Raw genomic sequence first — 26,047 nt, 5'->3', positions numbered from 1 at the left:
AGGTCAGGGCCTTGCAGTCCGAGCACGACTCCGCGTCGTGATCGAGGCCCAAGCAGTAAAGGCACCGGCGGTGATGGTCCGTAACCGACATCAAGCGGTTACAGTCAGCACAGGCATTAAAACCAGGCATCCTACCGTCACTGGAGTCGAGACAAGATCAAAAAGTTAGTCAAAAATTGACTAAAGGGGTAGCTCTCCCGGATCTGCGCTTACTGGCGCGGAAAAAAGAAGAACTGACGTCAGCGCGCGAGGGCGGCGTCTAAGTACTCCGATGACGTCATTCCGGCGCACGACGCCGACGACGGACGCGGAGCCGCAGACGCCTAGCGACGCGCAAGGGGTATTGCTGACGAAAAATCTTCCGGATCCAGTCTGACGCCTGGGGCTATTCTAAGGTGAGGAATCTAACTAACGTGTTTCTTTCAGATGAGGCCGTATCAACGTTGCATGAAATGCAACGACATTGTACGATAAAAACTAGGCCTGGGCGAAAATTTCGTTCCATTCGCGGAAATTGCGATAATTTGACATTTTCGCGTTCCGCGGAGAGCGCGAAAATGTCAAAATTTCCGGTTTCCGCAGCTTGGCGATAATTTGTTTTTTGCTCGCGCTGTAAAATAATACCTTCGCGCGCGATCGCCTTACCTGAATCCCTGCGTTCGCCGACAAGTTTTCTTGATCCGGTCGCGTTCTCCATGAGATGTTGTATTGTTTTTAGCCATTTGCGCTGTCTTGCGACAGTTCGCGCCCGCAGTGACGTCATGCGTCGCGCGATCATGTCTTTCTTCTCGCGATCATGCACCGCGAGACAACTCAAAACAAGATGGCCGCGCCCGCAAGCAACCACATGGGTAAGTTGGCGACCCACAACCATGCAGAAAATCATGCGGGAAAAAAACTTCCGCATTTTCGCGATATTTCCGCTTGTTTGCGATAATTTTAAACATTTTCGCGATAATTTGCGAAAGTTAATTTCGCATATTCCGCCCACCCCTAATAAAAACACACATCTGATAACCCAAGGAGGAGGGAAGTAACACAGGCTCACCTTAAAGAGATTTCGAAGAACTGCTAGGCCCACAGCCGTATCAGCTTCATTGATTGCATCCAGGCAGTAGTGCCTCGTGAAAGTGTGCCTGCTGGACCACGTAGCTGCCCGGCAGATCTGATGAATGGGCACACCAGCGAATAAAGCAGTGGAGGAGGACATTGCCCTTGTAGAATGCGCCCTCACTCCAGAATAAAGAGGCTTGCCAGCCTTCTGATGGCAGAAAGATATCGCTGAAGAAATCCAACGTGCAATTGTTGGTTTGGTAACAGAATGTCCCTTATAGGTTCGCCCGTAGGCAACGAACAGCTGATCAGACTGGCGAAAGGGTGCCGTTCTGCTGATATAAAACGAGACACCTCTTTAAGTCCAAAGAGTGTAGACTCTGTTCCGCTGGAAATTGCGGATGAGGAAAAAATGTTTTTAAAATTACGGGTTCATTAAGATGAAAATCGGACGGCACCTTTGGCATGAAAGCAGGGTTAGTGCGAAGGATAACACAGTCTGATTTAAATTGAAGAAAAGGAGGCTGGATTGTAAAGGCGTGAATGTCACTTACTCGGCGAGAGGAAGTCCGTGCAAGCAGGAGGGCGACCTTCCAGGTTAAAAATTTTTAATCCGCTGAATGGATTGGCTCAAACGGCGCCTTAATAAGCTGCACCAATACGATGTTAAGACGCCACGTGGGCGGAGGACGCCGAATGGGTGGAAACATCCGGAACAATCCTTTAAAGTATCGCTGAATTACTCTAGATGAATAGAGAGAGGTAGAGACGTCCTGGCGAAATCGAGAAATTGCCGCTAGAAAGACTTTTAAGGTGGGGTGAGACAGACCTGACTGTGCCAACTGCAAAAAGAAAGGCAGAATCTGTGCCGGGGAGGCGTGCACTGGGTGGATGTGAACAGACGAGCACCAGTGACAGAAGCACTTCCACTTTAGCTTGTAGGTCTTCACCGTGGAAGGCGCCCGCGCCCTGGCAAGAACTTCCCTGCAGGCAGGTGAAATGTTCAAGTGAGCAAATTCAAGGTGCTCAGGTTCCAGGCAGACACTTTGAGTGAACTGGGATTCGGATGGCAGATCCGACCGTTGTTCATTGTTAGAAGGTCCGGCCGAGGGCGAAGAAGGATGGGCTTGCACTGAGAGGAGCAGTAGCTCCGAGAACCATGCCTGCCGAGGCCACAGTGGAGCAATCAGGAGAATGTGGCACAGTTGTTGAAGGAGAGTAGGGTCTGCTTTCTATGTTCACCCCCACTTTTTGCTTTTGCTTCACTGGTTTTCGACTTGGATGTGGCTGTGGGCCTGCTAATCAGACCCACAGCCCAGCTGTTCTCTCCCTAAATTCATACTATGTACTTTAGGTACATAACCCAATTGGTAAGGATTGCCTTCTAGGGCCCTGTACAGTGTACCTTAGGTACCCAGGGCATAGGTGTACCTTAGGCCTACCAGGGGCTGCAGCATGTATTATGCCACCCCTGGCTGGCCTTCCATTATGACACAACTGGCTGATCACTCAGCTGGGGCAAGGTCGTGTAATCACCCCTTGCTTAGGGGTAGTATTCCTATACCTAACTTACATATAGACACATGTGTACCTATCAGCCACTCCTACGGCAGGCCTTAACAATCCTGGAGGCAGAGTGCTTGGTAACATGTGAGATGGTGCTCTAGCATGAGCTGAGCCTGTCTGCAGCTTTCGGAACCATGTCCTTATAGCTGTTCTATGATATAGCCTACCGTTTATACTCTTAAAGTGCCTTATAATCTTAAACGGTTATGGTAACTATGGTTTGGCGTTATCAAAACATATCGTGTAAGGTGTCTAACACTTTGGAATAATACCCCCATCCCATTTCTGGGGATGAGGATATTATCCCTCCCTTCTAGAGGGAGAAGACATGTTGTAACCTACTTACCCGGTCAAAGTTAACCAGAGCCCCAGCATCACAAAATGGATGCTGCTGCCCCAGACACGAGTCTGACCTCCTGCTGCTGGGAGTGATCCCGGCAAGGGAGGCTTGGACAATAGGTTTCCTGCCTTGGGAGGTGCGAGCACCATCCCAGACAGGCCTTAGTGTATTGGGGCAGGGAGGGATGAAAAGAATGAGACATGCCTGGGGTACACAAGGTGTCCCGTGCATAGTCCAGTTCAAACCGGTGCTGGGGCTCTCCAGCCCCAGTCCTGGCGCGAAACTGGACAAAGGGAAGGGGGTGTAACCACCCCCCTCCCAGGTCCCACCCATAAGGCGTGACCTAGCAGGAAACTCAGCCCCCCAGATTTGGATAAGAGTGGTAGCTGGGCCCCAGGAGATTAGATTATCCTGAACCTGCAACTTGAACAGAAACTCTGGACCTTTGACATTCGACGAAAGAAGAAGACTGAAGAATCTCCCTTGTGGCCAAGGAGTGGCTACCCTGTGCAAACAGGCACCATCAAGAGACTAACCTTTGCTTTGCTAAAAGTTCTACGAGGGACCGACTGCAGAGCCCGACCAGAGCCTTGATTTCCAGACTTCTCCGACCCTGATCCACATCCACAGCCGAGCTGAGATCCGTGGAGGCGACGAGAGACGTGGGACCGGCTACCTGGGAAAAGTGGCGAGAATCTTCCAGCGCAGCTTCTGAGGTACCCTCGAAGTTGTGCACCGCGGATTGAGAAGCCCCAAGCACCATCTGCACCGAAGATCAGCCCCCCACACTCCACGAGTCCTGCGTGGGGCCCTTCTGCATTTTCCTGCTTGCCGCGTCTGTCCGGTTGCTTGCCCGTTGGCTAGTGGCCTTTGTGACGACGCATCCAGAAATCTTCACTGCTGGTTTGGCTCCTCCAGACTAGCTCCTGCTTTCTTGCAAAAGAGAAGCACCCCAGACCTTCCTGGTCTGCACCAGAAGCAAGCCCTCCGTTCTTCGTGGGTTCCGCTTGCCAAGGCTTGGTGAGTCCTAGTCCAACTTCGACGCCGCCGACAGCAAGAGCCTTCGTGGGACTGCTCGCCTCCTGGTCCTGGTCGTCCTCGACGTTCCCTGGTCCTCATGGCTGCAGCGACAAGCTTCACCTTCACCTGCAATCTTCCCGACATCGCCTGGTTCCTTCCTGGTTCCACGTGGTCACTGGCTAGTGACCTTGACTCTGTCCCTTCTGCTTGCAGGTATCCTCTTTTCTTGATCCCAGCCTTGGGATCCACAGGACACTCTTCACTGACTGCCTGTCAGCAACTTTCCTTCAGGCATCCATAGAAGTCCACGACGAAACCCGACGCAAGTTCACACCTATGCACCCGCAGTCCGTGGGCTAGGTAACTTGGGTACTTCGGTGCTCACAAGGGTAGTGACTATCCTAGGGTCTAGTTTCCGAGTCTCGACTCTCTAGCTGCTTCAGAAGTGTCCTTAAACTGTTAATTGCTAACAACTACTATTTCTATCGACTTTTACGCATTACGCGTGAGTGTTTCCACTCTGCACCTAAATCCCGTGGGCCTCCCACTTCCTAACTGTTGCTAGTGTAGTGTAGCCCCAGCGATTCCCTAGGCCTAGGCCTATCCTATTTCCGTGACAGTGGTCCTTATACCACTTACTTAGTATATGGTTTGCGTGGCCCCTAGGGCCTAACTGTATTACTTACCTGTGTGACTTAAGGTATGCTTAAATAAGACTGTTGTACTTACCTCTAATCTCAAAGAGTGCTGAGGGTTTGACTAGAATAAATACACTTTATTTTATATATATATCTGTTGTGGTGTCCTTTCATTTGGTATTCAAGGGATTATATATGGTATCACAGCTGGCTTCACATGCCATTCAGAGTTTAGCCTAAGACTGCTCTTGTCCATGCTACCACTAGGATAGCTGGTCTATAAGGTTGACTTTACAACCAATCACCATAAGGGTTGTTTGGACTGATATAAGATGTACACTAGAACTAGTGACATCATATGTAGGAAGGTGGATATCTGACTATGGTTACCCCCAACTTTTTGCCTAGTGTCTAGCTGGTTTTTCGACTTAGTTGGCCTGAGATCCTGCCATTCAGGGTCTCAGGCTGTCTGCTCTCTCTTTAAAATGGACTCCATGTACCCTAGGTACATAACCAATTGGTAAGGATCACCTTATTGGACCCTGTACAGTGTACCCTAGGTACCCAGGGCATAGGTGTACCCTAGGCCTCCCAGGGGCTGCAGCATGTATTATGCCACCCCTGGTCTGGCCTTCCAATCAGACACAACTGGCTGATCACTCAGCTGGGGCAAGGTCGTGTAATCACCCCTTGCTTAGATATAGTATGCCTATATCTACCCTTATATATAGACACATGTGTACCTATCAGTCACTCCTATGGCAGGCCTTAACAATCCTGGAGGCAGAGTGCTTGGTAACATGTGAGATGGTGCTCTAGCATGAGCTGAGCCTGTCTGCAGCTTTCGGAACCATGTCCTTATAGCTGTTCTATGATATAGCCTACCATATACTCTTAAAGTGCCTTATAATCTTAAACGGTTATGGTAACTATGGTTTGGCTTTATCAAAACATGTTGTGTAAGGTGTCTAACACTTTGGAATAATACCCCCATACCATTTCTGGGGATGAGGATATTATTCCTCCCTTCTAGAGGGAGAGACATGTTAAAATCCTACTTTGCTGTTTAACTCTAACCAAAGCCTCAGCATCACAAAATGGATGCTGCTGCCACAGACACAAGTCTGACCTCCTGCTGCTGGGAGTGATCCCAGCCAGGGAGGCCTGGACAATAGGTTTCCTGCTTGGGGAGGTGCTAGCACCTCCCCAGACAGCCTTTAGTGTATTGGGGCAGGGTGGGCTGAAAGGAATGAGACATACCTGGGGCACACAAGGTGTTCCTTGCATAGTCCAGTTCAAACCGGCGCTGGGGCACTCCAGCCCCAGCTCTGGCGCGAAACTGGACAAAGGGAAGTGGGTGTAACCACCCCCTCCCAGGTCCCACCCATAAGGCGTGACCTAGCAGGTATCCCAGCCCCCCAGATTAGTATAAGAGTGGGAGTTGGGCCTCAAGACTTCAGATTATCCTGAACCTGCAAAACTGAACAGAAACTCTGGACCTTCGACATTCGACGAAAGAAGAAGACTGAAGAATCTCCCTTGTAGCCAAGGAGTGGCTACCCTGTGCAAACAGGCACCATCAAGAGACTACCCTTTGCTTTGTGAAACGTTCGACGAGGAACCGACTGCAGAGCCCGACCAGAGCCTTGATTTCCAGACTTCTCCGACCCTCATCCACATCTGCAGCAGAGCTGAGATCCGTGGAGGCGACGAGCGACGTGGGACCGGCTACCTGGGAAAAGTGGCTAGTAACTTACAGCGCAGCTTCTGAGGTACCCTCGAAGTTGTGCACCGGGGATTGAGAAGCCCCAACCCCAAGCACCATCTGCACCGAAGACCAGCCCCCCACACTCCACGAGTCCTGCGTGGGGCCCTTCAGCATTTTCCTGCTTGCCGCGTCTGTCCGGTTGCTTGCCCGCTGGCTAGTGGCCTTTGTGACGACGCTCCCTGAAATCTTCTGCGCTGGTTTGGTTCCTCCAGACTGGCTCCCGCTTCTCTGCAAAGAAGAAGCACCCCAGACCTTCCTGGTCTGCACCAGAAGCAAGTCCCTTGTTCTTCGTGGGTTCCGCTTGCCAAGGCTTGGTGAGTCCTAGTCCAACTTCGACGCCGCCGACAGCAAGAGCCTTCGTGGGACAGCTCGCCTCCTGGTCCTGGTCGTCCTCGACGCTTCCTGGTCCTCCTGGCTGCAGCGACAAGCTTCACCTTCACCTGCAACTCTTCACGACATCGCCTGGTTCCTTCCTGGTTCCACGTGGTCACTGGCTAGTGACCTTGACTCTGTCCCCTCTGCTTGCAGGTTTCTTCTCTTCTTGATCCCAGCCTTGGGATCCACCGGACACTCTCCCCTGAATGCCTGTCAGCATCTTTCTTCAGGCATCCATAGGAGTCGACGACGAAAACGACGCATCTCCACCCCTATGCACCCGCAGCCTGTGGGCTAGGTAACTTGGGTACTCCGGTGCTCATCAGGATAGTGACTATCCTAGTGTCTAGTTTTCAAGTCTCAACTTCCTAGCTACTCCGGAAGTGTCCTAAATCTGTCTATTTCTAAACTGTAACATTGCTATTGACTTTTACGCATTACGCGTGAGTGTTTCCACTCTGCACACGAATCCCGTGGGCCTCCCACTTCCTAACTAACGCTAGTGTAGTGTAGCCCCAGCGATTCCCTAGGCCTAGGCCTAACTATTTCCGTGACAGTGGTTCTTATACCACTTACTTAGTATATGGTTTGCGTGGCCCCTAGGGCCTAACTGTATTACTTACCTGTGTGACTTACTGTATGCATTAATAAGACTGTGTTGTACTTACCTCTAAACTCATAAAGAGTGCTGAGGGTTTGCTTAGAATAAATACACTTTATTTTATATATATATCTGTTGTGGTGTCCTTTCATTTGGTATTCAAGGGATTATATATGGTATCACAGCTGGCTTCACATGCCATTCAGAGTTTAGCCTAAGACTGCTCTTGTCCATGCTACCACTAGGATAGCTGGTCTATAAGGTTGACTTTACAACCAATCACCATAAGGGTATTTGGACTGATATAAGGTGTACACTATAACTAGTGACATCATACATCAGGCCAACTTCTCACATCATACATTAGGCCAACTTCTCACACTCGGCATTTTGTGTTTTCGTCCGCATAGAGATCTACGTGCGGACGGCCCCACTCCTCGAAAATGTCCTCTAGCACCTAGTCGTTGAGGACCCAGTCCTCTGGATCTTGAAAGTGCCGACTGAGTGAGTCCGCTTGAACGTTGAGCTCGCCTGGCAGGTGCACAGCTGTTATGGAAATGTTCCTTGCCAGGATCCAGTGCCACAGGGATTGAGCCTCCAGCGAGTGTGTCCTGGAACGAGTACCCCCCTGCTTGTTCAGGTAGTACATCGTCGTGTTGTTGTCCGTTTGTACTAAAATGGAACTCGCCCTGATTGATGGCAGGAACGCCTTGAGAGCGAGATGTACTGCCCTGAGCTCTAGCATGTTGATGTGATATAGCTGCTCGCTGCTGGACCAAAGCCCCTGAGTCTGTAGAGACCGCAGATGTGCGCCCCAACCTTGTAGCGATGCATCAGTGATCAATGTTTGCGATGGAGGTTCCTGATGGAAAGGAATCCCCACCTGTAGATTGCTCGGCTTCAACCACCACTTGATCGACTGTCTGGCCGTTGTCGAAAGGCACTCTGTCCTCCCACAGAGAAGACTTTTGGTCCCATTTGTCCTCTAGATCCTGTTGGAGGACGCATCCGCAAACTGGCGTTGGGCACTAGGAATATGCAAGATGCCATGGCCCCGAGCAGGGATGATATCTGTTGCGCTGTAGACAGCCTATTGGTTATAACATGCCTGCCTTTTTGAGCGAGGGATAACTGTCTCTCCTCCGAAGGAAACACTTTTTTCCTAGTTCGGAATCTATAATCGCTCCCAGGCAGTGTATCCTTTGCGTTGGATTTCTTGTGATTCACCTGGAGCCCCAATCAGTGACACAGATCCAGTCAGCGTGTCAGCTGTGAACCTACAGTCTGAGGCGATGGACCTTTTAGTAACCAGTCTTCTAGATAGGGATAGACTAAGACTCATGCGCGCCTTAGGGCAGCAGCTACCACCGCCATTCACTTTGTGAATACTCGAGGTGCTGATTTCAGGCCAAATGGTAGAACCTTGAACTGGTAGTGGGAGGTTCCTACCACGAATCTTAGGAATTTCCAATGACGCTGGCAGATGGGTATATGAAAAAACGCGTCTTGCATGTCCAGCAAGCACATCCAATCGCCTCAACGGAGATGTGGATATATTTGGTGAAGTGCAAGCATGCAAAACTTCTCCCTCTTGATAGGTTTGTTGAGTGTTCGTAAATCCAAGATGGGTCTGAACTCTGTTTTTGTACTTCTCTTCCGAATTAGAAAATATCTGGAGTAGACTCCTCTCCCTCTCTGTGCTCTCGGAACCCTTTCTATGGACGATTTGAGTAGGAGGGTTGCCACCTCTTCTCTTAGCATCTTGAGTTGATGAGACGAATGTACTGGGTGGACAGATGGAGGAGGTCTCCGGAAACTAAGAGTATCCATGTTGCAGTATAGTTAGAACCCACTTGTCTCTGGTGATGCTTTGCCACTCTGGAAGATGTCGCAAAATACTTCCTCCCACCGGAGCGGTGGACGGTATTGGAGGAAGCGATTGCTCATTGCTTGCCTTGAACCTTGTTTCCACTGTTGGACTGGCGGTTGTTTCCTCGTCCTCTAGTTGATCTGCGGGACTGGAATTGTTGTTTATTCTGCCCTTGCTGGTCTTGGTTCTTCTGCCAGTGAGGGGTTTGAACCCTCTGCTGGAAGGTACGCCTGTCAGTTCCCCTACAACGACAGAACTCTTTTATTTTCTCTAGCCCCACGGCTTTCATGGTTTCGAGTTCTGACTTCATACGAGCCATCTCGTCATCGGTATGTGAACCAAAAAGCGAACTCCCAGAAAAAGGCAGATTGATAATTCTGGCTTGTGCCTCAGGCTTAAGAGCCGTTAATCTTAGCCAAGAAGACCTTCTGGCTGAAATACCATGGGCGTAGGAGTGAGCTGCCAGCGTTGCTCCATCTGCTGCCGCACTTATGACTTGATTAGAGACCCGACTGCCCTCCTGCAAGATCTCCTCAAAGTCCTTTCTATCCTCCTGAGGAAGTTTCTCTATGAATCTTTGGAGAGAATCCCAAAGTGATCTGTCGTAGCGCCCCAAGACCGCTGAGGCACTGGCAACTTTCAAACTGGAGGCAGCCGATCCGCATACTCTTCTTCCCCAAGAGTCTTGCGTCTTGCTTTCCTTGTCCGGCGGCACTGTGGATGAAAAAGCCACTGAGTGGGTTTTCCTGGCGGCCGCAGTGATCACAGAGTCAGGTGGAGTGTCCGCCATGAGAAACAGAGGATCCTCCGGAGCAGGACGATATTTCTTAAGTATTCGCGCCGGAGCTGACTTGATGGTAGCCGGCGTGAGGAAGACGTCCATCACTGGTTTAAGCAACCCAGGGACCAAAAGAAGCAGTGGACGAGACGCCGTTCTTACATGAAGGGTCTCAAAGATGACTGAGGAAGTTGTCTCTTGGACAGGCATTGGAATGTTCAACTTAGCCGCTCCTCTGCACAAAACATCTTGAAAAGTGCTGATGTCATCCACTGGAGAAACTCGATATGGAGGCGTATCTGAAAGTGTGGGGGAGTAATCTCTCTTGGAAGAACGACTTGAAGAAGAGGATATAGGAGACCTACGCCATCTTCTCTCAGATCGCACCGACTCTTCTGCGAGAGGTGGACCTCGATCTTCTCCTGGGCGAACGTGAGCGCCGATCATACTCTTTCCCGAGAGTGGGAACTTGCTGATCTCCTAGGCTGGGTAAGATTCCTCAATCTGGTTAAGGAAATGCTTACTGCATGCGCCATGGAAGGTATACGTGGTGGTATAGACTGAGGCAGCACTCTGGTGGGGCTTTGTCCCGGAGGATGATCCTCTTCCTGCCTTAGTGGTGTCGGGGACGCTCTCAATTGAGGACTTGTTGGCCCAGGATCCTCTACTTGTGAAATAGGAGCTAGAGATGAATTTATCACTTCAGGTGATCTGGATCTTGAAGGAGGAGATCCTGATCCTGCTGAGGCTGAAGGTGAAATAGAAATATGCGTAGAGCCAGAGGCTGAATCATGCTCCGATGCCACATCCGGCGTATGTTTCACTCTATGCGGAGACTTGCGTCTCAACGCTGACCTGGACGTCGATTGAAGTTTCGACATTTCCCGATACCCCACAGCGGAGGACTGTCTCGACAGTGATAGGCCTATCGCCGGAGATTTGGACCTCGACGCCGAGTGGATAACCAGCGATGAGTCATGCCTCGACGTCGAGAGCCTTGTCGTCGACGGAGGGCTTATCCTGGACGGAGGCCTAGATCCCAACGGGGAACTTCGCTTCGACTTTCGTTTCTTCGCCGACATAATGGACATCTTTAACGACGGAGGCGCCTGCCTCGACGTCGATCCAGACTGAGGCGCCTGCCTCGACGTCGATCCAGACGGAGGCGCCTGCCTCGACGTCGATTTATGCTCAGACGACGATCTTCGTCTCGACGTCGGCAATGTCTTCGACGATAGCCTCTCCCTCGACGGCGAATCAAGTCTCGACATCGATGATCGCCCGTGTTCTTTTGACGACTATCTTCGCCACGAAGTCGTTGTAGATTTCGACGTCGACCTTCTTTCCTTAGAAGTCGACTTTCGTCTAGATGTTGACTTCGACGTCGAACGATGATGTTTCTCCTTCGACGCCAAACGATATTTCCTCGACGGCGAAGTTTGACGACGAACGAATGCGTTTCGCCGCCGGATCTTGCATCGACGTTGATTTTCTCTTGGAAGCATGAGTCTCCCTGGCTTCCTCACCTCTCAACGACGATCCCGCCGCTGGAGTCTTCGATGCCGAGCCCGACGCTGATGGAGAGCACACAGGGATCAACTGCTTCGACGTCAACCGCAAGTCAGAAAGGCCATAAAGCCTAATCCTCTCCCTTTCTTTCAAAGTCCTCTTTGAAAGGTCCTTACAATGTCGACAGGAAGCAGGAGAATGAGTGTCCGGTAGACAGATGATACACACATCGTGAGTATCCGAAGAAGCCTTCTTTTTGCCACAGGATGGACAGGGCATGAACAAGGAAGGCATTTTCTGACAGAAAAAAGTTTTGAAATCTGTCAGCAAAATCAGGAAAAATGCTTCACCAAAAGGAGATAATTAAGATGAAGCAAAAAATTCACTAGAAAACTAGCAATTCTTGACTAGAAAGTAAAAAATTAAGAGAGCTGAATTCCAGGGTCCTGACAGAAGGAGCCGGAAAGAACAACTGACCCAACTGTCACCCCTGGAATCAGGGCTGCCTTAAAGGCACGTGCCAGTTTTTACATGTAAAAGGCTTTTCAGTCTCTATGGTATTGTATTGCAATGCAGCCTGCAGGCTAACAATGTTTTGTGGATCTGTGTTTGGCACAGTGTTTTCTTTTCTTTCTCATGAGTTTTACCTCATAAAAAAAAAAAGAGAGAGATTTAGGTGTATTATTGGATATTTATATCTACATTGTCTAGCCTACTATGGGGGCTGCATTGGCTTGGAAAAAATAATATATGTTTATACATATACAGAGCTATATATATATATATATATATATATATATATATATATATATATATATATATATATATATATATATATATATATATATATATATGTGTGTGTGTGTTTTTCATATATAATTTTATTATTTCCGGGGTCCCCGCACATGGGCGGGAATAGGATCCCCTGGAAGAGAAGTCCAAGATCTCTTCGACTTTTTATCCTTCTTGTGTTTGTGGGATTTACCCAACTTCCCCGTAGATTTTGAGAGTGATGACTGCCGTTGGGATGTGCTCCGCTAACAGCCCGGGGACCATCAGCGTGAACGGGACCTCAAGGGTCAATCAGCATTGGGGAGCTTGAGAGAGCGCTCCATAAGAACCTTGGGCGTGGCAGTCCTCATAGGCCTTGGAGTCATGATCCCGCTCCAAGCATCACAAAAACAACAAGCGGAGGTCTGTCACTGACATCTGCCTGCGACAGGGCCCATATGGTTTGAAACTAACTGGTTTCTTAGGTGACATATGTACAAAGCAAGAGAGATCTAAAAAAAAGTTGGACAAATAGCCAGCCAAAAACTGAGTATTACTTCAGGCCGGATCAGAGCTATCTGGTGCGGAAAGGAAAGAACAGATATCAGCATGCCAAGGTGGCACCTATGTAGGTACCGCACGCGTCACTTCTGGCGTGAATGATTACACAACGAGCCGAACAATAACACCTACTAGCATGGAGGGTTCCTGTTAAAAAATAATCCGGATTGAGTCTAACCCGAAGGTAAGGAATCTGTGGCTTTAAGTCTCTATAAGATAAAGGTTTCAGTATTCAACATAAAAATACTGTATGTCTAGTAGTCTCGCTACAGTTAAAGATGGGTGTTATTGAAGGACGCCAGTTTGCCTTGGTTTGGATACAGAATGAGACAGTGATCAGAAGATGGTACTGGTCACATGAAGAAAAGCTGTGATGAGCCGGAAGGTCCTGGCTATTGGGATATTGGTCGTTTTAATTTCAGGTGCAGACAAACCTACAATGAACTCTTGGAAAATGTAGATTTATAATGCAAGATGTTCTGACTGACGTTTGGAGTTTTGTTTTTCATGTAGTTTTATTTAGAAAGTGAACATGAAGCCCCTTTTTTTGTGCTGGAGTTTGCGTATTAAAGCGTAAAGCATCATTTTCATCTCGCTTACATAAGGGCAGCCATCGTGGTATGGGTAAAATAATTTTCAGCAGCTCCCAGGATCTTTGCAAAGACATGAAGGAAGGCAGGGAAGCAAATGGCAATATCCTGGATTGGCAGAACTAGTATTTAAATGTGAACCACCAGTCTCTTTCCTCACAAACAGGCAATAGCTTCAAGGTGAGGTTTCTGTGGTGGACCCTACTGTATTGTTCCTAAAATTGAGCAATCTCTCAGATTCAAGTGAAAATTCTTGAGATTTCGACTGGAGAGGAAGCATACTGTACAACGGTGTCTGTAGCTGTAGAGCATAGTCAACTTTCAAGAACAAGAGGACCAGTGTTTGGTAATCTGTGTCTAGTACTGCTAGTGGAGGAAACCCACCAGGATGAGTGGTCCTCCTGATATGGGCCAGACAAGGACGTAAGTTTCACAAGGAAGCTACACCTCTTGGCCTCAGCTGGGAAAGCAGGTTTGCGGTTTCCTCTGAGGAGACTAGTCTTCAACTGCCTACCTCGAGGCAGGGGGAGGATCCATCTGTGCTCTTTGGTCAAAAGGACTCCCTAATCTTAGAAGACTAAAAAGTCCTTAATATTTGAAAAAAGGAGGCAGTGTCACAAGTAACGCTTAGATGTCAATCAGTAATGTGACAACTGCTGTGTAAGTCATGTACTGCTAGATGACGATCTATAAGGGAATCAAATAAATTCTTATCATTGAAAGTGAGGTCAACAAATTCGTCAGGGGTCTCCACTTTCAAGGACCTGTCCAAGGACCCGAGCCAAGACTGCTCACATACGGCCAGATCAATGCTTACAGCTCTGGCATTCGTGTTAATGAGGTCAATGCATATCGGCATTTTCTGCTCTGCAACTTAACAGTTATGGTTGAGCATGAACCAAGAACCTACCTAGCTACCGTTTGGGAGCAAGGAGGCATGGCAGTAAAACTTGTGCCAGAGCTGAAAACCATAGCAGGACATGAAGGCATGGGCCTGTCACAGGATGAGATATCTTCCCATATATCTCCAGACCCTTAATTTCTTCAGCCATATAGGAGGACAAAGCATTACTTTTCAGGGAAGATGCAATCACCATCACAGGCATGGGGTCTTCCTAAATACAAAACCAAAACAACCCTGGTGCCCTTGTCTTTCTTTTTAGGCAAGTCCTGAAGTAGCGTTTTTAGTCAAACATACTGTGTAGCAACTAAATTTGGCCTTACAAATTTGATGCATTTATTTAAACAATGTTTAAAAGTTATAATTATTTCCTACAAAAAATCCTTTGAGAGTCCTGAACAGAAGTAGAGAAATTCTGTTGTGAATGAATGCCATCGAAAAACCATGAGCAGAAAAAAGTACAAATTCCTCTTTCACTGAAAATACAGTTTCTTCATATAGTTGCATAAGTACAATACAGTTTACTATTCAGAAGGGTGCCAATCAATGGGGAGGGCTCCAAATAGTAATTATCAGCAATGATTACCTGTGTCTTGCTTGGGGGTGTTTTTGTCATCCTCTTAACGCTTTTTTTCAGGGTCTCCTCAAAGTCACTGCCAGTGTCAGACTGAAATTCCGACTCAGTGCCGAGATCCCTGCAAAGAAACAACCCACATTAGACAGCAACTCCATCAGAACATTCTGCTATAACCTCATCCTGGTCACCATAAGGCCAAAGAACTTGAATAATGAAGCTATTCTCTGACTTTCCTCAAAGTCCTTTCACAAAGTGTAAAATGTTGGACTTTATCACCAGATACCAACATAAAAAGAAACCTGACATCGTGATGCTTCTAAAAAGGCCAAACAGTGTCCAGCATGGATACAAATTGTACACCTATTGACCCACCAGAAAGGGTAGGGATTAATTCAGTACGGGGACCGGATTTCATTACAACGTTTGAGAAAGGTAAACCAAAGGGGTAATTTTTTTAGTAGGCTCAGACTGAAATCCTACATTAAAAGAGGGTTGGGTGCTGGGTTGAAGTCCTGTATTTAATGGATAGCAAATCATCAAAAAAACAAGATTGCTGTAGGCGACAGATAATTTATAGGGCACACTTCTCACTCTTAAAGGAGATGAGAGGACTAGAGAATAGCTGACAATAGGCAGGTAGACATACTGAACACACCTTTACACCTTCAATAGGTTAAGTATGCATAATTAACTAAGAGTAGATTTGTGTTTAAGAAACATTTAAAGACACTCACTGCACAGAAGGTGCATCCGAGCCAATGAGGGACTCCATGTCTTCTACCATCTGGACTGATGGGCTGGAAATCTCCGAGCTGCTTGCCAAGAACCCACGGTGAGGCTGTCCTCGTGGCGACATAGCCCTGGAAGGCCCTGAGCCAGACTCGGAGGATGAGCACTCCAAGATACGGGCCGACCGCCTTAGTAGCATCCTTTAACGCAGTGCCTTGCTGTTGGGAATAATAAAACATGCAAAAAGCAGATTAAGATAATTAGGTCACACAGACTGCTTTCTCATTGAATAAGGTGGGAGCAGACATAGAATGCTTAATGATCCATGCATTATTAAACAGCATTCAACATCAAACTCCTTTGAGAGTTCCCCAAAGACAATGACTAGTCCAGTCAACTTGTATTTACTTGCATGAAGTCATAACACTGTCTACATACTTAAAATGCTGGGAGGTTTATAATCCCAACCTATTGTCCCATTCTCCTTTCAGAACCACAAGCTTTAATACAAAGGTTAGAGCTTGACCTGCATAACCTATGCCCTACAATTCTTCATTGAGTTCCAGGAAGACAATACTTCAAATTCAGAAGGTTGGGTCTGCACCCCTAACTAGCTCTTCAATTAAGCAAAGGGTTCTAAATCCTAAGGCCCTGGGCATCTATAACTTATACCCAACTAGATCTCACCCATACTCATGGACCATCAACTGGGTCTTATGCATCATTCACCAACCTAGTCTTGCGCCCTCCACTGGGGACCAAAGACTTTAAAAAGATGGCCCTGCATGCTTAGAGCCTAAATCTACACAAAGGAGGGTTGATCCAACTCTCTTAAATCCCGTCTTTTACTTGATTATATGCATGACCTCACAAATATCTCAAATGAGTGAGCGATCGGCACCCAGGTAAATTAGTGCTCTTACTACATTTCTTGGATATATTTTCTGAGTCCTCACCCACAAGTACCACCTGTGGCCTGCTTCATCATTGGACCCACATCACCTAGTGAGTGGGCGGACTCTACACGTTTGTAACTGGAGCACTTCGGAAGTGAAAAGTAAGGGATTTAATGAGCGAGTTAGAATTGCCTCATAGATCCTAAAACTATTATTTACTGAGTGAGGTCTTGGGTAAGATTAAAAACAGTGAGATGTCATAAGGATTCAATTGTCCTCGACATCAAAAGGTTACGTTTCAGCCATGTAACTTCCCCTATGGGTCAATCGGCTTTCTTCAGGACAAAGATTTTGCTATGTTGCATCCCTGTGTGGTATGGTTGAGCTTTCCAACATGTTATTTCAATGCATTCATAACAATTTAAAGAAGCATGCACACAAAAATACAGACCCTACTTAGGACCCTTTCCTTGATATGGTCATAGCTGAAAATAGAGAATAAGTGACAGTCATGAACATAAGACATTCCATGGTGGATGTCATATTGCTAAGGCATAATATCCCTTTAGAGTCTGATTATGCATGCCAACACTTGTGATTCACCCCACAATGCGTCAAATCCAATTCCTCCAAGTCACAGATATATACAAATAGTAGGTACAGTAGACAGATTAAAAATAAAATTAAAATCAAACTAAATTGACAGTGTACAGCATGCACACACAGTGGCAATAGTGTCATTCTACCTACATTGCTTATCTATTAATAAGGCATCATAGGGTTTTGCGGAAGGGATGGTCCCTGTAGTCAAACACCCGGAAAGAGGACAAGTAATAGTTTGCTTTGCAGTGAACTCTGTCAAATTATCCTACTAATCGTGTGAGGGTCAAGAGTGTATGGCACTTATTTTGTCAAGGGATCGTGTCTGACATGACCTAGATCTATCCTTGCAATTCTGCATGTGAGCTTCCCTTGTGCTCAATGCCGTTTAAAAGGGCTTGCCAGCTAACGTCACATGATCAGCTTTTGTCTGTCATGTGATCGGATATGCTATTGCATCTGTGCGCCAAGAAGAATATGCAATGCTTTTGGATAATTTATATAAACAAAGCGTTCACCCATAATGGTGTTCAAGGTATAGTAGAAACGGAAATTAATTAGGAGCGTGGTTCAGAGTTGCGACTGGGGATTCAAAAATGTAGTCCTGCCCTCTCTGGTGACGGCTGCGCAGTGGCACGTCAGCTGTACTTCGGTGCAGGAAAGCTGGGAAATGTGGTCTGAGTGCCTGCCTTCGTAATAATACGCTCTCCTGGATGATGGCGGCTGCACGAGTCAGCCACACACAGGACTTGCCTGCTGGGAGTGGTAGTCCCAGTATCTGTGCTCATGTTCACATTGAATCAGTGTCTCCTTTGACCATTTAAAAATTGCCATTTGACACAATGTTTAATTAATACAGACATTATGTCTTCCAGAGACACTCCTACCTACTCGAATGGCTATCTAAAGAATTCTAAGCGGTCCCTCTCTTCTATCTACTTCTTCCACCTCTACCCCTTTTACCCCCGCAACAAACACATCTTGAGTACTCCTAGATAAACTGGAGGAACTCAAGGAAAAGCCAATCAGAACCAACCTACATGCACACATGTTAACGGAATATTTGAAATCGAATATAAATCCACTTGGCCTACAGATCCAAAATACTCCTGCCATTTTTACACAAGATACTAAATTCCGCACTGGTTGCTTTTAGGTATAGAGACAGCAATTGAACATAGCCGCAAGGAATTGGAAAGAAAAAAGAAAAAAGAAAAAACTGCAAACTTGAGAAACTCATCCTTGAGGATAATAGACTCACGGATGCAAAAAAACTTCGAGAAAATCAATTTGACAATTGCCACCTTTAACACCTTTGAACTGAACAAAAAGATCAATAAAATACAAAAGAACAATAAACATTACGACAAAGAGAAAATATACTCCTACCTCCGTGAAAAATGTTACAATACCCCATTATCAACCAACTAGAACACGTAACTGGGGGAGATTCAGAAACAATCAAACTATAACCTTCTCTGACTCTTCCAACACCTCAGTGTAGAATTCGGACCATGGTGAAGGGAGCAGTACAGCTAGGACTACAAATAGACCCCCACCACCACTGCTACTCCTCGCCCACCTCCGTATTTTTTTTTTTTTAGACAGGAGCTGCGGACACGGAAGAAGCATAGCAAGGACCAACTACCAATACCAATATCCCAGGGAGCACCAAACCCGCCGGAAGTTCTACTAATGGGGTCCCCCTCAGTAACCAATCTCGAGAACACCCCAGAACCAAATAAACAACTGATCCCTATCTTTAATCTTTCCAAACACATCTTGTCTTCACAAGAAATCTCCCTTCTGAGCAAAGGTCTGTCTTTTGACCCCACAGATCACAGCAATTTCTTTGACCTCCAAGAAAATCTCCTTCAATTTTGCAGAAGAATTCGACTTAGACAATTTTCATGGCTAGACCATCCACTGATCACAATCTTTTCCCCCTTTCATGCCCCCACCACCTTCCACCCCCTGGCTGCTCTCATGCCACCAGAAATACTATCATTTGAACGATTAGTCCTCCAGGAAGTCACAGTGATCAAAAATTTGTTTGAATATATCCTATACAATTTGACCCTTGCAGAGAAACAGCCACTGCTCAACCTTAGAAACAACACAAATGTGGTCATCAAACCAGCAGATAAAGGTGGAGGCATTGTAGTCATAGACAGACAAATATGACATGGAAATAAATAGAAAACTTTCCAACTGCTCCCACTATCAGCAAATTACCAAGGACCCTTTCACCGAGATCAAATCTAAAATCCAAACCATGACCAAACTAGATTAAAGTAAGAAAGTGCACTCTTTTAGCACGGTTGCCCCCACTTTTTGCAAAACTGCTGAGGTGCTTTGACTGAGTGTGCCCTGGGTTCCTGCCAAAGAGGAAGACAGGGCCTATGTTTTTCCCTAAAACTGCATGGAAAACAAAACCCAATTGGCACTCTTTGGCTACAGGTCAGTCCCTTGTAAAAGAAACCACAGGTACCAAGGGCACTGTGGCCAGGGAAGGCCTCTAAGGGCTGCAGCACTTATTGTGCCATCCTTAGAGGCCCTGTACCTTAACACACACACACACACACACACACACACACACACACACACACACACTTCCTTTGCAGGCTGCGTGTTTTGTTGCAGAACAAAGTGAAGAGTTGACGTGGCACACATCCCTGTATGCCATGCCTACAACGCACTGCCCTGGCATAGGTTAGCTACCCCTCTAGCTGGGTGCACTATACCAGTGGTGAGGGTACAGGTGCAAGAGTCCTATTCCCCTACAGTGTCCAAGTCAATTCCTAGACATTGTAAGTGCAGTAATGCTATTAAGAGTATATGGTGCTGGGAGTGTGTCATTACGAACTCCATAGTACCATAATGGTTTAACTGAAAACTGGGAAATTTGTAATCAAGCTTCTCAGCACATTAAACCCAAACTGATGCCAGTGTGGGATTGAAAAATGCACACAGAGGGCATCTTAGAGATGCCCCAGGCTGAGTGGTGGCTCGCCAGCTGCCATCACCAGTGATGTTCCTGGCCCCCTGGGTTGAGAGCCTGCTGCTCTCAGGGGTCTGAAACAATGCACATCCTGTGAAGAGGTGTCAAGCCTCCTCCCACAGATTGGGCAGGGTCCACGAAGGGGAAGCTTCAAAGGCTTGCCGCTTTTGAGCTTCCCCAGGCGTTTTGCGGCTTCTAGCAACTGGCCTCCACTGGTTCTGACCCCCACTGGTTCTGACCCCCACTTTGGACGGGAGAAAATGCAGAAAAATCAAGTGAGGTGTGCCCACCTTTGCCAACTCAACCTCTCGGGTGGGGAAGGCGAGGTGAACCACAAATCTCAGTCTGCGTCATCTTGCAGATGGGGGGACCAAGCAAACCAGAGTGAGGCATATGCCCCACTCCCACTGAAGGGTGGCACAATAAGGGGTGTACCCACCCCAAGGAAGGGACCCATTGGTCCCAACCATTACCGACCTGTAACACACCTATATATAGTATTTAGGGGCAACCAAGAACCTTGCCTTCTCAGACAAGAACCAACCAAGAAGAAAAGAAGGACCGAAGAGCCGTGCTGAAACTTCGAAGAGGACGACGCCCACTGACCTGGCCACAGCCCTACCGGCCTGTCCCCACCTCAAACCTGCTCCAGCAGAATTCCAGTTTGTCTTGCAGCCAGCAACCTCAAGAACCCCGAGGAACTGACCTGCCTTCCACAGAAAAGACGGTCTCCCGTGAGCACCGGATTTAGTCACCAACAGACTCAGACAAAACCGTGAGTCTGCACCAGTCGCCTACGGCCCGAGTTAGAGTGGCCCAACACCACGAGGAGATCTCCCCGGCAAGCCTGACCTGAGATCTGGTGATCTCTGACCTCCCTCAAATCTCCAAGCGAAGCCTGCAGCCTCTTTCTGGAGGATCACCAAGACTAGAGCTGGTAAGAAAACCCGAAGCCTAAAGACAACCCTACACCTGAAGTCCCACGGCCTTCGTGGCCCAACCGACGGTGTCCCGGCATCACCAGGCATCCCAACTTACCTCTCCAACCAGTGGTCATCTCCAGAAGATCTTTGTCCCCGAGCCTGCAGTCTTTGTTAAAACCAGAGAAACCCCATTGAAATCAACAGGGCACCCGACACCAAACCAGACCCCGCACCCAGCCGCTCCTTTGCCGCTGTGGGTGTACTTTGGAGGCTAAATCGGATCCCCGGTTGCCCTGAGCTTTGCTTCCACAACCTTGTGGCCTGCTTGTGCGCAGACACCAACTGGAGGCCCCCTATCCTCCATTGTATAACATTGGGCCTCAGCACTCTGCACCCGGCCACACTAGTGCCACTCAGGGTGAATTGAGAGTGCATCCTTAACCCTGGGGGGAACCCTGGTTCTAACCCCAGAATACCAACTCGCACAACAAAGTACTTACCTGTTAATCGATCACTTAATTTCCCTCCACAGGAATACATGGACTGTTTTTCCTTGAAAAATGTTTGAAGTGTGGAGTTGGTTTTTGTATTGAACTTTAAGGAAACTGCAAAGAACTAAAAGTTGCTTACTTACCTTTTCTCTAGGAAATGTCCCAGTGTGATATCTAGGTGTATCACACAGAGTAGAAAAAGTAATCCAGAAAGTAATCTGCAAAGTAATTCAAAGTAATCAACAGTAATTTACACTGGATTGAAAGCATTTACCTGTGCTAGGCTTGGTTGGTTCTAGGAAATAAATACAACTAAATAATATTTTTATACAAATCAAATTGGTCTGAGTTCAGTCTTTGAGAGTGCTGTTCCACTTGGCTTCTTTTACAGGCCTAGACATAGTAATGTTCGTATAAACCCCAGAATTATCCCATTCCCAATTGTTCCCTTGTATAATAAGTATGCACCCTTGAAAAGATGTAGTGAAGTTGATTTGACAGCGAAAAGATGTGGCTGGCCCACAAGTTAGGACTACGGATCATATCCTAACCTGTAAGAATATAGAAGCTGACTCAAGTGTACAAACTTAGAAATGTGCTATGGGAGAGCCACTAATTAGTGGCAAGGATTATATTCCCACTTGTAATTTGTTGGAAGCCGGACCTTGTACACGATCCAATGAGCTTTTACATATGTCGTGGAAGGTTGCAGGGATTAAAAATAAGATTAATGATGAGGAATGGTTAAAAACGATAGAGGGGTGTGCTTTAATCCTAATAAATGAAACTTGGCATACTGAGCCTTTTTTTTTTTTATTAACGGTTTTCAAATTGTTTCTACTAATGCTAGCCCCTCTAGAATGAGGAGAGCAAAGGGAGGTCTAGCGGCATCAATTGCGGTTACCTTGCTTCTAATTCGAAGGAAAGCCAATACTTTCTCACAGTGTTATAAGCTTTTACATTTCTATTCGGAGGGAAAACAGTCGACCATCTTAATAAACTTTTATAATAACATTTTCGATAAAACAAGAAGCAGGGTCATGAAGCTATTAGAAGAAGACCTGGATCATTTCTTGGAGGGAGTGGGAGGGGATTATGTACGAGTTTGTGATAAATGTGATATTGAAGTAGGAGAACCATGTGGATATTGTGATCATTTTGGTGATCGAATTCCCCATTTTCCACATGATCCCTATGGGGAAGCAATTAATAATGCTGTTCATAAATATAGTCTAGCAGTTATGGACCCTACTATCCGTGCTGGAGAGACAATTATCCAAACATATGTAGGGGCTAGGTTATCCTCGAACATTGACCACTTTATCATATCAGTCAACTGCAGGGGGGGCGTGGCTTGGACTCCACCGAGCATGGACGCATGAGCTGGGAGCTCCGTGTCGGCCTCGGGATTTCTCCTGATGAAACTTCCCTGGCGTCACTGCGGGACCCGAGGTAGGCCCCCCGTGCTTAGGCGGCACCTGCCTGATGATCGAGCTGCATGCCGGCCCCGGGGGATGCCGTGCTCGACGCCTGAGGCGGCAACCATCTGAAGAGGCCCAGCCATCTTGATTGGGGCGTTCGTGTGGTCCGGAATCGCCGGCCTCGCGTGATTTGAGGTCCGCCGGAGGAGAGAGGTGACCCGGCGGCGCTGGGACTGCGCGACGACCAGCGACTCTGGAGACGGGCGGAGTGATCTTTTTCGGCCGGGAGGACGCCCGGAGGGCCGGGGACGGCCGGCGGTGCTGGGGTCCGCAGAGGCCGCGGAGGTTTGAGAGCGGCTGCTGCGTTGGCGACAACGAACGCAGGGCTGGGCCTAGTGTTGGCGCCCGGAGAACTGGCTGGGGGCGGACTGCGGCCCCCCGCGGGAGCAGTGTTGTGGTGGCTGTTTCGATGCGGCAGAGCCCTCGAGGCGTGGGGCACCTCCTCTTTGCCCCTTTGCTCCAGGTGTTTGGCGGCGGAGGGGGGCCTCCCCACGGACAGACTGGTGCAGCTGGCCGTAATCCCGTGAGTACACCGTCCTTGAAACTTGTGACCGGAATGTCCTGGAGGGATTGGCTCGCGGGAGAAGCATCGAGGGGCCTTTGTGGCAAATTGGTGGACCGCGTCAAAATCGCGGAACTCAAACTTGAGACACTGGAGCCGGCGCAGAGGGTGGCGGAGGCGTCGCTGGAGGGCTTGTCGCGAAGGGTGCAGCTGCTGGAGAAGAGGACCGAAGAAGCGGATGGGCGCAACAGGCGCTACAACGCGAGGGTAGTGGACCTGCCCAAAAAAATTGAAGGGGACAGCATGGTCAGCTATCTTGAGAAATGGTTGCGAGAGGTGGTGGCTCCGGAGGGCCTATCGCAGTTCTACACCCTGGAGAGGGCTCATCGGGTGCCGGCCCGCCAGCCTGTTCCGGGCCGCCCTCCGAAGCCGGTGGTTGCACGCTTGCTGCATTTTAAGGACCGTGACCTCATATTGCAGAATGCCCGAAAGTCTGGCCCATACAAAGTATACAATGCCCTGGTCTCCCTTTACCCTGATTACTCCCAGGAATTTCAACGTAGTCGTTTTTCGTTTACGTCAATCAAGAAGGCCCTCCGAGCGGAGGGGATCCAGTATGCCCTGTTCTTTCCGGCACGTTTGAAGGTGATGTTGGATGGGACTGCAAACTTCTTTGATACACCAGATGACGCATGGCACTGGCTGGAGCAATACCGTGCAGGTTGAGGTGGTGTGGTGCGGAGAGACTTGGAGGCTGGGACCCGGCAAAAACTTCACCGGAGCCGCCGAATCAGGAAGCGGGTGGTGGGCAGACAGTCACCACCGCGCTCTCAGACGGAGCTGGAGCGACAGACGGCTTTACAGGCGGTCTCCGTCATTTCTGGGGCGGTGGCTGCGGCCTCCCTGGCGGTTTCAGGGTCAAGGAGGGGGTCGGGGGGGGCGGGTGGGGGAGTCAGAGGGGTCGGTAGAATCTGGCGAAGTAGCTGGACACTTGCCGGAGGTCACACCAGCCACGGCGGATGGCATGCTGGACGGATGAGGATGCCTGTCTCGGATCTATGTATGGCATAGGGAGGGATGCCAATAGCTGCTTTGTGGCACAATGGGGAGCTAGTTTGGTTATGCTGGAGATGGTGGGGGCCACTGTTCTTGGGTCAAATGGAGGGGCGAATTGGGAGGAGGGGGCTTCTTTGCGGGGGGGGGGGCTCCTCGGGAGCGGGACGCTGCTGGGAGGTGGGTAATTTGACAATTGAGGCTGACATACGGGTCGGGTTGGTAAGATCGCCGTCCAGCTTGTGTTGGTGCTAGGTCACCCCCTCTACCTCACACTTACTGTGAGACTCTGGTAGTTACCAGGGTATTTTTCCTTTGTTGGGTGTGTGTTTGGATGGGTAACTACGGTTTAGAGCCTGTTCTGGGGAGGGGAGGGTTGTGGGGTTATTGGGGTTGGTTCGTATGGGGGGGGAATCGGTCAGTGTGCCCGCTAGGCCGCATAGGATTGTGTTCTGTTGTATGCTTCCGTATGGCGACCCGACTTGAATGGTGTGGAGCGCTACTTTGCAGGCAATTCAGGGACGGCCACGAGTAGAGCTCACGAATGGGACGCGCTTAAAGCAGTGGTTAGAGGGATTTGCATTTCAGCTGTCGCCGGGACGCGTAGGGTACTGTTACAGGATATTGATCGAGCTGAGGTTCGGCTGCGCCAGGTGGAACTCGATGACCATACAAATGGGGGAGCTCTAGAGGAGGTGTTGGCGGCGCGGGAGGGGGTGGCCGCTCAGACGGAGCGGCTTCGCTGCTACGATTATAGGGAATATATGGTTAGGGCACACGCGGAACGGGACAAGGTGGGGTCCTTGCTGGCCTGGCTGGCTAACCCGGTTGTTCGGGGAACGCCGATAGTATCTCTATCGACCCCTGCAGGGGATCTGGTCTATTCACAAAAGGAGGTCAAAGACTAATTCCTGGATTATTACACTGCTGTATCAGAGCAGAATGGGGGAACTGCCTGACGGGCTGGACGCTTACTTAGAGGAAGCAGGGTTGCCGCACTTAGACCGGACCAGAGTTCTGCATTGGGGGCGGAGATCTCTATAGGAGAAATCAGGGCAGCGGTTAAGCACATGGCTAGGAAAAAGACGCCAGGGGCTGACGGACTTCCGGTGGAGTTCTATGCTGCATACTTGGATACTTTGGCTCCGCGCTTGCAGGCAGTGTACAAAGAGGCGTGGGACTTGGGTAGGCTACCCCGCACTATAAGAGAGGCGATCATAGTACGACTGTTGAAGAAGGATGGAGTCCCCACCTCCAGGGCGGCATATCGGCCGCTCTCTATGCTCTCGGTGGATTATAAGATCCTTAGTAAGATCTTGGCCACGCGTCTAATTGGCCACATGAGCACATTGGTGAACCCGGATCAATCAGGTTTCATCCCCAAGAGAAATACAGCGACGTGCATTCGATGGTTGGTGAGGATTATGGGGGAGAGAGGGGAGGGTGCGTCGGA

The 26,047-nt window shown here is 48.6% G+C and overlaps 1 protein-coding gene across 1 annotated transcript in view; it reads right to left on the bottom strand.

Annotated features, from left to right (window-relative positions):
• The window catches only part of STAG3 (STAG3 cohesin complex component), a 1,816,020-nt gene that overhangs the window by 1,684,777 nt on the left and 105,196 nt on the right, over window positions 1-26,047 (bottom strand). The window contains exons 2-3 of the mRNA XM_085637308.1: window positions 15,653-15,865; window positions 14,928-15,036 (exon numbers count right to left, since the gene is read on the bottom strand). Coding sequence (XP_085493434.1) covers window positions 14,928-15,036; window positions 15,653-15,846 — 303 coding nt within the window. The 5' untranslated portion in view covers window positions 15,847-15,865. The remainder of the gene's footprint in view (window positions 1-14,927; window positions 15,037-15,652; window positions 15,866-26,047) is intronic.

The sequence above is a fragment of the Triturus cristatus genome, chromosome 12 (assembly GCF_964204655.1).
Source record: "Triturus cristatus chromosome 12, aTriCri1.1, whole genome shotgun sequence".
Classification (NCBI taxonomy): Eukaryota; Metazoa; Chordata; class Amphibia; order Caudata; family Salamandridae; genus Triturus; species Triturus cristatus.
Note: the sequence above shows the minus strand (reverse complement) of the source record. Positions and strands in the feature narration are given on the sequence as shown.